At 39.8% G+C, this 16,657-nt stretch overlaps 3 protein-coding genes across 5 annotated transcripts; 1 reads left to right on the top strand and 2 right to left on the bottom strand.

The window, feature by feature from the left end:
• Positions 1–321: 321 nt before the first annotated feature.
• On the bottom strand, positions 322–3,135 carry LOC120145832 (enhancer of mRNA-decapping protein 4-like). Of its 2 annotated transcripts, none has more exons than XM_039159558.1 (3): positions 2,925–3,135; positions 1,001–2,633; positions 322–888 (listed from the first exon to the last, which is right to left on the bottom strand). In XM_039159558.1, the coding sequence occupies exons 2-3, from the start codon at positions 1,067–1,069 to the stop codon at positions 523–525; spliced, it is 435 nt and encodes a 144-aa protein (XP_039015489.1). In that variant the 5' UTR covers positions 1,070–2,633; positions 2,925–3,135; the 3' UTR covers positions 322–522. The 2 variants fall into 2 exon arrangements, 1 of the variants encoding a protein (XP_039015489.1); XR_005518158.1 differs by having other exon boundaries at positions 520–530; positions 1,287–2,633; positions 2,925–3,125.
• Positions 3,136–3,853: 718 nt separating this feature from the next.
• LOC120145964 lies at positions 3,854–10,638 on the top strand. Its single transcript, XM_039159651.1, has 2 exons — positions 3,854–4,111; positions 10,264–10,638. Exons 1-2 carry the CDS (start codon positions 3,854–3,856, stop codon positions 10,636–10,638), a joined length of 633 nt encoding a protein of 210 aa, XP_039015582.1.
• Positions 10,639–10,959: 321 nt separating this feature from the next.
• On the bottom strand, positions 10,960–12,500 carry LOC120145833 (enhancer of mRNA-decapping protein 4-like). Of its 2 annotated transcripts, none has more exons than XM_039159559.1 (3): positions 11,647–12,500; positions 11,267–11,423; positions 10,960–11,118 (listed from the first exon to the last, which is right to left on the bottom strand). In XM_039159559.1, the coding sequence occupies exons 1-3, from the start codon at positions 11,784–11,786 to the stop codon at positions 11,032–11,034; spliced, it is 384 nt and encodes a 127-aa protein (XP_039015490.1). In that variant the 5' UTR covers positions 11,787–12,500; the 3' UTR covers positions 10,960–11,031. The 2 variants fall into 2 exon arrangements, with proteins under 2 accessions (XP_039015490.1, XP_039015491.1); XM_039159560.1 differs by lacking the exon at positions 11,647–12,500 and adding an exon at positions 11,489–11,544.
• Positions 12,501–16,657: the final 4,157 nt, after the last annotated feature.

The raw sequence follows: 16,657 nt of genomic DNA on the forward strand, positions 1-16,657 counted from the left end.
AAAACAGGCCGCCCACGCATGATTCGCCTCGCAGCTATTTTAGTTAAGGAAGGCATCATTATGTATATTATTCTGAATTGGATTCATACTTATTCTTAAAAACATAATATCTTTTTATAAAAATAATGTTATTTATTAATCACTTAAAATATTCAAAATCACATCTAAAAGATAAAATCATGAAAAGGAACAGACAAGTTGGCAAGCTGGTGAGATTGTTTATTGAGGGTCCTACGAATCTAAAACACAAATACACTATTTCATAAATTTATAAGCTTTTTGAACTCAATAATTACATAACAAAACATATTGAAGGCCGTGTTTAGGATTTTTTTTTAATTCACCAGTTTCATCAAATTCAAGAGAACACAATACACTAAATACAAAATTCTTTCTCTGAATATCAAATTGACTTGTGCCACGACGCAACTGTTAATGCTATACTGATTCATCTGTCCAAATAAATGAACACTCATATAGGACACAAAACACTCTGATATGTCACCACAATTTGACCTTTCTTTATTTACCTGGAATGACTGTAATGGCAGAATATATACTTTTCTCCAGAGTGGGACTAATAGCCCGAGCCACAACAGAACCAACTGCAGTTATTTCCTTCTTTAAGGATTTCTCAAACACGAATGGCAAGTCCTTATTAATACAGCTGGAGATCAAATTTGTTATCTTCTGCATGCGGTCTCTTTCTAACTTCTCTTTTCTTGCATTTTCATCTTGGAAACAAGCCCACAAAGCATCTGTATTTTCCTTTACGGCTTTCTCAATGCTCCTGCCCAGGGATGTTTCCAGTCTTTTCCCTTCTTTGTTAACTGGAGCGGAGACAATTGCATTCATCTGCTTCTGCATTTCCTTCTGCATACTAAGGGACTGCTCGGTGCAACAAAATAATTATATTAAGAAGATTATAGCACAAACGTTAACATACAAACACAAGTGTATCGAGGAGATTCTTTAATACTCTTTCTAAAGGAAATAATACCTTTTTTTTCAAAAAGCTGTTTATAGTATTTTTTTTAAAAAAAACTAGCTGGTCAAGCACATCCTGCATGGCCAGCAATTGAGGGGAAATAGCATCAGCTGACAGAGCCCTGGAATTGCACCCTGGTTCATTAGATGAATCTGTGGAATCATATGGGCTCACTGAAGGGGAAGAGAGGATAGATAATTGAGAAGTTTTCTTCTTCTGCTTTTTCCCTTTAGCAGAAGAAGGAGATGGGGAAACAGTGATAGAAGTGTGTTTCACCAACCTTTGGAGGGCGTCTTACATTCTGGTCACCCCCATCACCACCATTAGTAAGTCTATCTGCTCGAACTGAAACACCCATGTGATTAGCTTGTTGATCTCCCTCAACATCATAACTCTCCGCACAAAAATCTCTAGCCATCTGAATGCCAAGATCTGATGCCTGCGAGTGGAATGCCTTTTCTTTGTTATCTTCAAAAGTAGTATGAGAGCTTTGTGGACATTTAGTTTCATTACTTTGACAAAGTCCCGTCTCACCATGAACTTCATCATCTACCTCTATACTTTCAGCATCATTCTTAACCACATCTTCAACTGTTGTCTCATCCCCGTTAGTAACCTGACTAATATGTGCATTCTCTGTTGATGAAGACACAATAGACAAAATCTCCGATGGTGTAACCAGATGGGTTGGATGTTTGAACACTGTATGAGGATCAGGACAGTTGAAATGTCGTTTTGAGCAATATCTTCACCTTTCTGCACGTGATCACCTGAGTAGGGGTTTCAGTCTTATTCTCTTTGACCATATCCACTTTGTGTTCTACAGAATGATCATGTGCAGAATGGTTAACATGACCAGCACTTGATGGACTTCTAAAACCAGAAGACTCTCGTGATAACCTTGTAGTTAATGGAAGTGGAGGTGATGCAGTGTGCATATTTTCAGCACTACTACAAGTCGGCAAAGCACTTGGCTTACTTTCCATACCAAACACAGCACTCTCGGAAACGAAAGTCACCTCTGGAGAAGCTGGTTTTTTGTGAACTGCTCGACAGGGCGGCACCTTCAGGGCTACTTGTGTTTATAGATGACATGGAGCTGAGGAATTTAGACTCATGTCAGTTGCTTTATATCCATGAGCTGATTCCAGAGAAGCAGAACCATCAGAGTTCGTGGCATCAAAAACATGAGCAATATTGGAACCTGTTTTATCCAAGTCTGTCTTTTCCAAGGGTGGTGACAGGCATTGAGACAATTCCAAAGCATATTGCTGAATAGCCTGTGTTTGAACGCAGTAGACTTGGAAAGATTCTCCACCCGACAAATTATCACTTATTACAGTGAGACTCAATATAGGTATTGTGACAGTGAATTCAGCTATGTAATCCATGCAGGTAGCTGCTGGATAAGGCCCATAGTCTATGTGTACAGCATATATAGCATGCTTCTTCGCATTTGCAAGCAGAAACAGGCCTGCACGGGCAGTGCCACAACTTGGTTAAAGAATGCATTGTCAATCTCAGACTCAGCAGAACACCTCAGTTCCAGTATCTGGGTACACTGCCATGATTCATCATCACTGGGCAACAGCCAGCCTTCTTCACTTGAAGAGGACCACATCTTCACTTCACGGTTTAGTGGGCACTATAAATAAAAGGAAAGTAGCAACTTAGACATTAAACATAATGAAAAGTGAATTTATGCCACATTAGTAGCACAAAAGAAAAACTGATTTTCAGTCAAAATCACATAAGCTTAACATGGGCCTTGTAAGTAAAAGGAAAGTAGCAAATTAGACATTTAACATAATGAAAAGTGAATTTATGCCACATTAGTAGCACAAAAGGAGAAGTGATTTTTCTTTCAAAATCACATAAGTTTAACATGGTCATAGAAATTATCTATTTATAAAAAAAAAAAGAAACGGAAGCTTACTCCTGTGATAAGAACAATATGATCAGGGCGGTGTGGGGCAGTCAAGAATATTGCTGAGCTAACAGGATGTCCATTGTGTGGTCTCAACACTGCAAGTGGTAAGGGCTTACGATCATCCCAAATTTTCATCTGTCACAGAAATTTACAGTTTCCACAAATATCAATATCTGATTGAAGAATGAATAAAAAACGTTGTACTCTGAATCCAAGCATACAAGCCTGATAGAACAACTGACACAAGACAAACCAAAATCTTTAGTTTTACAGGCATTAAAAGGTCAATGGCTGTCAGGTATTTGATTCCCAGTATTCCCACACTAAAATACTAAATAGTTATAATGAGAAAATACTTTGGACTGCAAAAGATCTTTTACATGCATCAGCGTCATGTTAGATGGAAATAGAACATATCATGTTTACATGTCAAGTTCTACGGTGAACTTCAAAGAGGTTTTCTGCTTCAAGATATGGCAACCAGGTATTTGATTTGCATTATTCAATTTTCATTTTCACTTGTCCCACCCCAACACCACCACCACCAAAAAAAAAGACGCTATATTAAGAACTAAAGTGATGGAGAAAATGGGTTTTGGAACCAAATGGTGCAGTTGGATAAGAAATTGTGTTACAACCGCCTCGGTGTCAGTTTTGGTTAATGGGGTTCCTACTGAGGAATTTCCAATGGCAATAGGTCTTAGATAGGACTGCTCCCTTTCCCCACTACTGTTTAATTTTATTGAGGAACTTCTTAACTTATTGCTTCTTAAAGTGGTTTCTTCGGGTCTGTTCTGTGGTTTGGTTATAGGCATAGATGAGGGTTCTTTTAATTTATCACATCTACAATTTGCAGATGATCTCATCATTTTATGTAATGCCTCAAAAAGACGCAAATTTTAAATGTAAAGAGAGTTTTATGAGTTTTTGAAGTAATGTCTGGTCTTCAATTGAACCTCAATAAAAGTAAATTATTTTCCATCAACACTAGTGAAGATGAGGTTAAGGAGTGGGCGGGGGCTATCGATTGCTCAGTTGGAAGATTCGCTTCTGATTATCTTGGGCTGCCACTTGGTGCTAACAAAAATTCTATAGTTCTTTGGGATCCGGTTGTTCAAAAATTTTACAAGAAGCTGGCCGGTTGGAAGGCAACTACCCTTTCTTTGACAGGGAGATTGGTCTTGTTGAAGGCAGTATTGTGCTCACTATCTACTTATTTATTATTTGTCTTTATTTAAGATTCCTTCCTCTGTGAATTTAAAACTCAATTCCATCATGGTAAAGTTTTTATGGGGGAGGAGGTATAAAGTTGAATAAGATTCATTGGGTCAACTGGTCGACATAGTGTAAAGCCAAAAATAATGGTGGTATGGGTGTGTTGGACCTCAATTTCATAAATAAAGCTCTATTAGGAAAATGGTCTTGGAGGTTCGCTAATGATAAGGAGTTCGTTTGGAAGAAGATGGTTTGTAGCAAATACAATCTGGAAACTAGATTATTTTTTTGATAGAAATTGGAGGTCTCATTAAAAACTCCCTTCGTATTCTTCCACATACTCAGAAGTATGTCGAAGAACTTTGGAAGGAAGAAAAGAGTGCCTCATATTTTATTAAATAGAAGACCAAGTGGTAACCCGACCCCTCATATGGGAATATACACCATTACAAACCATATCACCTAAAAATATTACATCTTCAAACAAAAAACCCCTAAGACAATAACCCTATTTCTAAAATACACCTCAAGATATAAGATAACATAGCAAAATAAAAACCAACAATTACAACCACAAACTAAAAAACGCCCCTGAAAACAATTGCCGAACAGTCACGATCCAATTGGAGGAACAAGTTCTAAAGAAATATCGCAATCTTCAGGGACCCAAGAGTTAGGTTTGAAGGAATGATCAACTTCATGCACCAAGATTTTGAATAAATTATCCCCGACCTTCAACTCCAACAACTCATCAATTCTCCCTTTAGCATTTGTGAGTATTTGAATTTTAGCCCGATCAAAAGACGAAGGGAACTCACAACTGTTGTCAATTGCTATTAACTTGCCCCACTTAGATGCAATGTTTTTGAAGGTATCCAAATTCCAAGCGTGAAAAGGAATACCTTCGCAAACTAACCACACAAACCGGCACTCCACTACAAGACTCTCTGACCAAGTTTCCACTCTGGAAAACCATTCTGCAAGAGTCTCTAACTTGTCATCCTTCATGCTTCTCAACGAATCAAAGTCTTCAAAAACCATTAGAACTACATTTCCAGCAGCTCTCATTAGCGTGAAACCAGCTAGTCTTTTGGCTTGTATTTGGTTAGCAAGAATACCAATTTTGATAGAGTTCTTGTACCACTCCACAAGACAGTTAGTCAACACTTGAAGTTTATCTTCGTCCACAACACCCTCAACTTCAGATACGAGCTGCGTAGACAAGTTGTAACCCATCAGGATCTTATATTTGATGTGCTGGTGGGCAGAGCCAAAGATGCTGAAGAGGTGGAGGTTTTAGCTTCTGGTAGAGAGTGTGTTGAACAGGAACGATCTAAGAAATTTTCAAGCCCGATGGAGTCATCAGCACAGTCCGAGAAAAGGACTCGTACTGCAGTCCCTCAGAGAAGCAATACACGTTTCAGGCCTGCAGCATCTTCACCGTTAACTGGCAGTCGAGGCGGTTCCTCGTCGTATTATCATGGGTTCCTCTGTGAGTTTTGTGGTAAACAACACACAGGAGAGTGTCGTAAGAAGATGGGTCTTTGCTATCAGTGTGGATCTAGTGGTCATTTTCGGAGAGATTGTCCTCAGCTAGCTTCGTTTGAGCAGACAATTACTCAGACTCATGTGCGTTCTCAGACTACAGTACAGACTCCAATTAGAGATCGTAGCCAAGTAAAGGCTCGTGGTTCAGCGTCCAGGACTGACAGTAGAGCCCAACCTCAGCAAAATAGAGGGCCAACAGTTTCTGAGGCTAGACAGCCAGCTTTGGTTTATGCCACTAGACGTCGGGATGACAGAGATGAGCCTGAAGTTATTGCAGGTACATTTACTATTTATTCTATCCCATACTTTGCATTACTGGAAAATGGCCCCACTCACTCCTATGTATCGAGCTCAGTATCTCGAAACCTTCAGATTCCGATCGAGAACACAGAAAATACTGTTACAGTTACGAGTCCAGTAGGACAAGCGGTACTAGTGAATAAAGTATTTCGGCGTTGTCCTCTCGAGGTTCAGGGAGAAATTTTTCTCGCTGATCTTATGGAACTTCCTTTAGAGGAGTTCGATCTAATTCTTGGGATGATTTGGTTGAATAAACACAAGGTAAATCTGGATTGTGAATACAAGCGGGCTACTCTAAAGTTTTACATGGAATTGCTTTGGATGAGAATTTTGGTAGACAATCTCTGCAGTTGATACAGGGAGCAGTCAGAGCTACTAGTGTTGTATCAGAGGTTCTTATTTCGCAGACTTTGATTGCCAATGGAGTTAGACCTTTTGGGGGACAGATTGGTGGAACTCCTATTGAAGCTGAGGATTGTCTCCAGGATACAGAGAGACGCATGGATCAGTTGGGTTTAGACTCAACTAAGAGATATCAGGGTACTGTGGCAATGTTAGATGGCAATGCCTACACTTGGTGGGAGTCAGTGACCAGTAGTGTTCCTACCGATCGTTTGACCTGGAATTTCTTTAAGGATCGCTTTCGGAGTCGTTTTCTGGGAGAGTGCTACTTAGCTCAGAGACGTCAGCAGTTTCAAGGCATGGTTCAGGGAGACATGACTGTTTCTAAGTATGAGATCGAGTTCTTGAAGTTGCTGAAGTATGGATTCAGTATGGTACCTACTGAGAGAGATCGATGTCTTAAATTTACCCTTGGACTCAGATACGAGCTACGTAGACAAGTTGTAACTCATCAGGATGAGATATTTGATGTGCTGGTGGGCAGAGGCAAAGATGCTGAAGAGGTGGAGGTTTTAGCTTCTGGTAGAGAGCGTGTTGAATAGGAACGATCTAAGAAATTTTCAGGCCCGATGGAGTCATCAGCACAGTCCGGGAAAAGGACTCGTACTGCAGTCCCTTAGAGAATCAATACACGTTTTAGGCCTGCAGCATCTTCACCGTTAATTGGCAGTCGAGGCGGTTCCTCGTCGTATTATCATGGGTTCCTCTGTGAGTTTTGTGGTAAACAACACACAGGAGAGTGTCGTAAGAAGATGGGTCTTTGCTATCAGTGTGGATCTAGTGGTCATTTTCGGAGAGATTGTCCTCAGCTAGCTTCGTTTGAGCAGACCGCTACTCAGACTCCTATGCGTTCTCAGACTACAGTACAGACTCCAATTAGAGATCGTAGCCAAGTAAAGGCTCGTGGTTCAGCGTCCAGGACTGACAGTAGAGCCCAACCTCAGCAAAATAGAGGGCCAACAATTTCTGAGGCTAGACAGCCAGCTTTGGTTTATGCCACTAGACGTCGGGATGACAGAGATGAGCCTGAAGTTATTGCAGGTACATTTACTATTTACTCTATCCCATACTTTGCATTACTAGACAATGGCTCCACTCACTCCTATGTATCGAGCTCAGTATCTCGAAACCTTCAGATTCCGATCGAGAACACAGAAAATACTGTTACAGTTACGAGTCCAGTAGGACAAGCGGTATTAGTGAATAAAGTATTTCGGCGTTGTCCTCTCGAGGTTCAGGGAGAAATTTTTCTCGCTGATCTTATGGAACTTCCTTTAGAGGAGTTCGATCTAATTCTTGGGATGGATTGGTTGAATAAACACAAGGTAAATCTGGATTGTGAATACAAGCGGGCTACTCTTATGGAACTTCGGTTTTACATGGAAATGCTCAAAGTTTTCTGTAACAACCCGAATATTTAAAAAAAAGGTATTAATTGAAATTGAAGGTAAATTGTGAAAATGGGTGAAATTAAGTGACTAAATTAAAATTTATGAAAACTTGTATGCCATTTTCGAAGTAAAGGAAATTTAGGGATCAAACCCTTAATTTCCCCTAAAACTGTCAGCAGAATTGGTGTTATAAGCTTGTTTTCTGGTTTTAAACCAGAAAACACAAAACCAGAAAACACAAATGATAATTTCTTAAGTTTTCCTCCTCCCGTACCCTTACTTCCAAGCCCGATTCCGACGCCGTTCGACCTCCAATCGAAAAATTGAAACCACCGTCGTGTTCATCTTCGACCCGTGAACAAAACCCAGTAAATCAATTATAGCGAAACGCTGCCAAACGACGTGAATTTCGAGTCAAAGTCTCGACGTTTATTTAGCTCTATCGTCGGGAAAATCTTAAATTAACCACCGATCGTTGCTCCGTTTACGACACCTCCTGCACCATCGTGTTCCTTGTGTCGTTGCGAGTTCGCCGGTGTCAACCTTGTTCACCGTCGATGGCGGCGCGTGAGAAGGTGGAGCAGTCAAAGATTCGGTCGAGTTGAAATTCGAGCTCTCCTCCGTTCAAAAATTTGAACCGATCGTTGTAAGTATCTCAAAATCGCTCAAAATCGAGAGTGAGCTGCTGGAAAAATCGGTTTTCAACCGGTTTTGACCGGTCTGAACCGGTTTGACCGGTCTGACCCGACCCGACTAACCCGACCCGACCGTTGACCGTTGACCCGACCCGACCGTTGACCGTTGACCGTTGACTTCCTTTTACCAAAACTTAAAATGGCTTTGACCGACCCTTAAACGACCGTAAATCTTTTCCGAGTATACCTATTCTGATAGTTTTCGACGTCTCGAATCCGTTTCCGAAGTCCGTTTCGTCAAATTCGAACCCGAAGGCCTCCAAATCGACGGTCAAAGTGGTTGACTTTGACTTTGACCAAGAATTTGAATTTTCGAAAAGTCATACTTTATGTTTTTCGACGTCCTGATTCTGATTCCGCAATCCGTTTGGCCAAATTCAGACTCGAAATACCCTAAAATGATAGTCAAACCCGAAAAATGCTTATATACTTAAGAATTTTAGCTTTGAACAATTAAGTAAAATTTGGGGTTGATTAATTATTATTGTTTGAAAGTACAAGAGACTCTTCTGATCGTTCGACAGCTCGACCCAGCTCTTCTAGATCAGTTAAACCACGTATACCAGTATTCACCCGTTCGAAAATTGTAACAGAGCGTGGTGAAACCAACAATCAGTATATCTACTATCTGAACCCATTATCGAGGTGTGTTTCTGTTTACTACATAATGGTTTTATATGTTTTGAAATATGGTACATTGAAATCTATGGATTATTATTGTTGGTACACCGATTTATTGTTGATGATTTATGAACTTTGATGACTGGTATATGGATATTGATTTTGGGATGGATTGAACTACAATTGTATAGCTCTGATCAAGCTAATAAACGGGCCTAATGTGACTCTTGAGGGCCCCAGGATGTTTCATTAGGTCGGCTTTCCTTTGCTGTGTGCTTAGGGTAAGCTATATGGACTTATTGACTTGGGCTTAAGGATACAAGCATCATAGCCTATCCTTAAGTCGGCTTTCTTTTTGCTATGTGCATAAAGTAAGCTATATGGAAAATAATTTTGGGAACTACTGATGGTGTACCAGAAAAGGGTTTAAACTATAATTTTCAAAAGTTAAACTCTTTTACGAATTTGTGAGATTTACTGGACTATGATTTGTTTAATGTACCTACTGTGATTTTATGGTAATGTTGGGACACACTGAGCCTAGCTCACCTTTCGAAAATGTTTTTCCCCTTTCAGATACTGTTGGTTAGATACCTCAGTTCGAGCACTTGAAGGATCAACATATCTCTTGAAGTATATCTGATTGTAATATTTTAAACTTGCAAGTTGACTTTATTCTGGTGACATGGATCTATTTTAAAGTATTGGATTTTATAATGATGATACTTTTGCTATTACTATTCAGTTTATCGTGGTTTTGATTTTTAAGATATGTTTTAAATTAATTTATTACTGATTGGTTTTATATTTAAGAGTTGAGTTTTAATAGTATAATTTATTATAATTTCATGTCATGAATAATGTGGTTTTACATTGATTGGATAACGGTTTCAGAAAATGTCTTTAAGAATCATGTATGTGATCCACTAGACTTAGTCGAAACGCATAGGCCGGGTCTAGGGGGTTACATTTTTTGTAAGCTTGGGAAGATTTGGAGTCTTATTCATCTATTTGGTCCTTTATATTGGGCGTTGTTCTTTGGACAATTTGAAAATTTAGAAGCGCCATTGTGTTTGAAGGGGATTGTTAGATCAAGCTGATTTATTTTTTCACGGCAAGATTTAGGCTTGCTTCTTGGTACTTAGCTAAGTTCAAGGATGTGTTTATTTCAAGAATGTGGATGCAGTTGTTAGTGGTGATTGGAAGAAAAGTGGAATAGGTGGAATCTTAAGAGATGATGTTGGTTCGGTGCTGGGTTCTTTCCAAGAGGCTACTGGCCCAGGTCCTCCTACTTTGTTGGAGCTGAAGGCTATTAAGAAGGGTTTAACTTTCTTTGATTCTCTTCGACAACGTTTTAAGAAACGTTTGATCATTGAAAGTGATAGTAAATTAACAGTTGTGTGGGTTAAGAATATAGATAGATGTCCTAATGTTTATGTTTCTATTGTTAAAGACGTTAGGTTAAGAGCTTTGGAGGGCGTAATTCGATGGGTAGCTAGGACAACAAATATTGAAGCTGATGGTTTAGCTAAGGCTGGTATTGGCTAGTTTCAATGTTTTGTTTAGGTTGTTTATTTTTCAGATTTGGGTTGTTCATTGTAAGGGGATGATCTTGGTTGTTTTTAAACATTATGTATCTTTCTGTTATTAATGAATTTTGAGGCACTCTTTTCCTCCTTCCGCTGATTAAGGAGCACCTTTTGGCGTTCCATTAATCATGAAGGGGGGTTTTTAACGAGGCCTCCACTTCTTATAAAAAAACAATATAAACCACGAAAGCAGGAAATGAGGAAAAGATTCGGTACAAATCGTGCCATCCATAGAAGCTGAAGCTAAACGGGTGGTCAACCATTGACACATCAACAATTCTGTAATCTCACCATCATGTTTACCAACAAACTGAACTCCATCAATAAGCTTATCAACAGTGCAATTAAGAGGTTACTTAGCTGAAAAACCTTCAATTTTTGTGAATTTCATTGTATCAATTTTCAGGATACGATTTCCAATAGCAACCATCAAGATCTCCTGTTTAATAATATTTGTTGAACATTTACAACAAGGAATAAAAACAAATGGACAGGGAAAGCGAAACCATAGAAGAAATACAGAGACTTGGCATAACAGATAACAGTTACTATTTGATAATATAAAATACAAACCGATTTTTCATTACTTGTTTGTGAGGATGCCAACAGACTCGTGGATGCTTCGGTTCTTCTTGCCCCACAATCTGAATGGCAATAACAACTTTGCCAAAAATTTGCGGCTTATCTTCATCATCAGGGCCTTCATTGATCTTCCATACAAAAAACTGGCCATCAACACTTGCACTGCAGAAAATGAAAGATGCGCACTTTTTGATGTCACAAATGAAGTCAATTTATTCCAAGCCTACCTAGCCAAAAGGTGGACATCCTCGGCAAAAAAAAAAGCCATATCAGTTACTCTCTATATTTGTAGACACAAATTAAATGACAGGATTAAGCCGATAATAAGATGGTTGAAAATAGAAACCTGATAGAAGAAAAGGAGGCATCTACGAAGTAGATATACCTGAGTGTGACCACGAAGCAAGGATCGGAGGGCGGTGTTGATGTTGAGGATACGAATGTTCCCAAACTTGAGACCATAGCAAATGTAATTCCTATTAACAGCAATCTGACTACCAAGAACAAGGTCGGGATCAGAAGCATACTTGGTAATAGGAGTGACCTCAAGTTGGGGCTGTACTTCACTTGGCAGCCTCACATTAATATCATAAACGAGATTGGTTCCATTTAGACGCCTGCCCTTGGGGACCTTGCTACTCAACAGTCGCGCAGGTGAGGGAGACGAAGGAGCAGATGGGTTGATATCTATAGTAAGAGGTGGGGCAGAAGCGGGAAGTGAAGGAGCTTGTGACTGGGATCGAGTACCGAGAAAGGCATTAAAACGTTGCTTCCTGAAGTGGAAGTGGCGGGTGCTGAGGGTTGGGGTTGAAAAGGAATGGGTCCATTAATATGAGGCTGTGGTGGATTTGGGTTAGGATGCAAGGGGTATTGGTGCTGAGGGGGAGGAGGGTAGGGAAGGTAGTGGTGGTGGAAAGGGTACGTCCCAGTAGGTGGAGGGAAAGAGGAGGAAGGCGTGAAGTACGGCGACGGAGGCGGCGCAGAGGATTGGGCCGGGAAAGAAGGTGATGTAGTAGGTTGGTAGTGTTGGGACTTGGAGGAGTTGCTACTACGTTCATGTTTTGAAGATGCTGCGGCATAGGACCGGAACTGGGTTTGAACAGTTTATTCAAACCGAACCCTCCGCCGCCGCTTTGGGGTTGCAGATTGGGATTCCCGGAAGAAGCCATCTGACTCCAAATCCAAATAAAAAGATGGATCAAGGAACAGACTTGTTGAGATCTTATTTATGTGAAACACAGAGAATAATAGGAGGGACTCATGTATCAGCCTGTTTCGATTCAGATCAAAATCGAAACTTTAGATATCGAATCTTGAATCTCTTTTCGTGTGGGTGGACCAGACTGGATGAATTGATGACTCGAAGACGCCAATAAACTATAAAAATTATTTTATTGCTAAACATATTGTTCTCAGATATTTGTTTTTGATAATAATTATTGAAATTTTTAAAAGAGAAAATAACCTCAGTGACCAAAAATCCCATATAATATATGATTTTAACCAATTTTTTCCGGATTTGTCAAAATGACCAACAAAATCGCAATGCGATCGCTAATTCGCAACGCGATCTCCATTATCGCAAATTCGCGTTGCATTTCGCGTTGCGATAGTTGGAAATCGCATTGCGATGGTATACAATGTCGTTGCGATTTTCCCAATTCGCAATGCGAATAAGTAAATCGCAACGCGAATTGGGAAAATCGCAATGCGATACTTACTATCGCAATGCGATAATACAAAATCGCAACGAGATACTGACTTTCGCAACGCGATTCTGACTTTCGCAACGCGATTTACATAGCGCCATTCGTATTAACACGTATTTTTTTTTCAAATTCCAAACACGAATTTTTTCTTAATAAATCGGAAACTGAACCGTCCACAGTAATTGCAACTCATAACCTCAAACCCAAAAACACAACACTCAGTCCCATCTCCATCTCTCACTCTCTACGGCGAAATCCGTCTCCATCTCCGAAGATTTCCGTCCCCATCGCCGGCGAAATCCCTCACAACCATTCACAGTCAAAAAATCCCTCCCAATCATTCAGAAATGGAAAATCAACCTCCGAGGGTTAGTTTTTTTATTTTTATTTTGAAATTTTTACATTATTTTAGGTTTTTCATATTGAGATTGATGATAAGTTTACTGGTAATTTCAATAATAGATTAACCATTTCACTTAGATTTCTTATTAAATTCATTCGATTGCTGCCAATACTGCTAAACTGTTTAGCCTGTGAAGTTAGTATTTGTCTTTGCTTTGTCTTTTGGTTGAAGTAATGCAGAAGAAGAATAGTTTCGAGAATGAAAATCGCAACGCGGAAATAACTATCGCAGCGAGATAATTGCAACGCGAAATAAAAAACGCAACGCGAAACAAAAATCGCATTACGATTTTATTTCGCGTTGCGATTTTTATTTCGCGGTTGCGATTTTCATTTCGCGTTGCGATTGTCTGGTCGCGATAGTCATTTCGCGTTGCGATTCTCTCGTTGCGATAGTCATTTCCGCGTTGCGATTCTTATTATCTCGTTGCGATTTTCATTTCAACCAAAAGATAAAAACAGTGTTGCAAATTTTAGTTTCAAGAATAAACTACTATTTATGTTTATTGTTTTGTTTTTGGTATATCTTGACAGTGTAATTTTTGGTATATCTAACTTGGTATGTTTGTTGTTTTTTTGTAGAAATTTTTTTCGGCTTCATTGACATTAAGGAATAAAGTTAGCCTAGCCACTACAATTGCTTCGAAGCTTTCACCTGCACAAAGAAAATTGTTTGAAGAAACCTGCTTCGGGCCATGGCTGAGAGTACAGCATCCGAGTGGAGATGCTAGTTTGACCCATTTGTGGCTTCAGACCATGACTAGCGATCTACCCGACAGTATACAACGTGGTGAGGAAGAGATATGGTTTCATTTTCCACCGGCGTATACTTGTTTTGGGCGGAAGGAGTTCTGTTTAATCACTGGTCTACAATTCGGACACGATGATGTAGGCCGGTACACTCGTCATATCACCCGCCCATCATGGTTATCCAGGGTTTTTCCTGATGAGTCAATAGAGAAGCCGAACTTACACGTCGACGACATGAAGAAATTATTTAATAAGAAAGATGGTTTTACTCGGATGAATGACGTCGATGTTGTCCGAGTATGCCTTCTACTACTTTTGTATGCCGGCTTTTTAGGCAGAGAGGCCAAACAACCTATTCCTCAGGAGCTAATATTATTGGTAGAGGACCTAAATGCATGGAATCTGTTTTCGTGGGGTTCGTATATATGGAAAGCTACCTGGACTAAGTTGTCGTCTGCCTTTGATGATCGCAAAAGTTTGCGGGGCGATGGGTCGAAATACACTTTGTCAGGCTTTGTTTGGGCCTTTAAGGTAAGAATTTCTATATAATGTTTTCAAAATTATAATTAATTATTTAACAATTACTAATGTTTGTTATTATATTGTTTGTAGATTTGGATATTCGAGGCCTTTCCCGCCATGAAGACATATGCAATAAAAACTTCAAATGATATTCCCAGGGCTATTTCCTGGAAGAGGAAACGTCTGTTGGATTGGGAAGACTTAATACCATATGCGACAATAAATAATGTAAGTTAACACAAATACTATCATATATAAACAAGTTATTAATATTAGACGTTTAACTTTGTTTGAGTTTTTATATTTTTAGGAGGCCAACATTCCATTAATGAGACTGACACCCACGGAGGCTGAGCTTGCCACTGATTGGTGGCAAGCTAGTCAGCGTTTTCTTGATGGAACGAATGATGAGCAGCCTCCACTTCCTCCACTTCGAGAGCCATCACCTCACCTAGAGCCATCACCTGATCGACCCGACTATACACCTCTACAACGAGAGCCATCACCTATCCCGTCACATCATCGAGCCTCTTCTCCACCATCACCTCATGATAGGCGACCGGCAAAGATGCCACGACTTCTATCTCCCTATTCTCCACCTCCACGGGATGAGTCAAGGGAGTTACGTGATGAGGTCAATGCCTTGCGTGAGGAGATCGGTACTTTACTTGATAACGATGGTGCATGGCGTGTGGAGGTGTCTACTTTACGTGGTGAGGTTGCCGCTCTACGTGAGATGGTAGTATCGTTACAGAATGAGGTTCATACTCTACGCAACGAGGTAAGTTTAAGATTTTCCATATTTAACTTGATGATAAATTTACTCGTAATTTCACTTAAATTAACCATTTCACTTAGATTGCTTAGTAAATTTATTCGGTTGCTGCCAAAACTGCTAAACTTTTTACTTTAACACTGTGAAGTTAGTATTTGTCTTTGTTTTGTCTTTTGGTTGAAAGTTTGAAATATATTTATCTTTGTTTTCACTGTTTAAATATCATGTCTGTTTATTTACTGATATTTGTATTTTTATTTAGCGGACCGATAAGGTGGATGCTTTACGTCGGGTTTTTCTTGCACGACAGAGTTCACGCATCAGACGGCGTGCACGTGCTATTAAGTCTCTGTATACCCCAATAGTGCGAAGACACTGCAAGAAGAAGCCCGACTCATCTATCATCCCTCAAGAGTCCACTCCTATCGTTGCAGAGGCCCCTATCATTCCTCGAGAGTCCCCTCCCACCGTTCAAGAGGCCACTGTCATCGTTGAAGAGGTCCCTCCCACCATTCAAGAGCCCGATTCACATGGCGTCATATGTAGGATTCTTGAGAAACCCTCTGACGTACCGGACATGATGGATTCAAGTTGGCTCTCGTATGAGTTACCGGCCAGTACCATACCGGTATCTGAAGAGGAGAGGAAACAACTACCGGACACAATTCTGGATAACACCCTTTGGGCTAAGACCGCAGTTGATTTTTATCTACATGAGCGAAGCCAGGGGTGTTTCACTGACATATGCAAGCTCAATGATGATATCTATTTGTTGCTTGATCGGTCTTGGTGGGGCGTATTATTAGGGGTCGAAGACAATGGCTATTTCGATGGAGGGGTAAGTCTTATATTTTTCTTATATTTTCATTTGATTATTTTTTTTGTAAATTTATGTAAGTTACTAATATATGTCTTTTTTTGTAAAACAACATATCGATGTGTGGGTGTCACGTCTTCTAATAATTAGGAAACTTAAGGAAAATAAAAGAAATACACGGTATACAATTATGCCGACGTCTTTTAACGCCGTTCACTTGAAGAATCAACGAGATGAATCATTTGCGTTGGGCAATGGACAAGCTAAACTTTATCCTGCATGGTGGGAGGTCGATAAGGTTAGTGTTTATTTTAGATTGAGTTTAAAGGTATTCATAAATAAGTGCACAAATGAATGAATTATCACTTATGATTGCAGGTGTTTATCCCTGTTTTGGAACGTAACCATTGGCTTCTCGTCG

Source organism: Hibiscus syriacus, unplaced genomic scaffold (genome assembly GCF_006381635.1).
Source record: "Hibiscus syriacus cultivar Baekdansim isolate YM2019G1 unplaced genomic scaffold, ASM638163v2 tig00110895_pilon, whole genome shotgun sequence".
NCBI classification, from domain to species: domain Eukaryota; kingdom Viridiplantae; phylum Streptophyta; class Magnoliopsida; order Malvales; family Malvaceae; genus Hibiscus; species Hibiscus syriacus.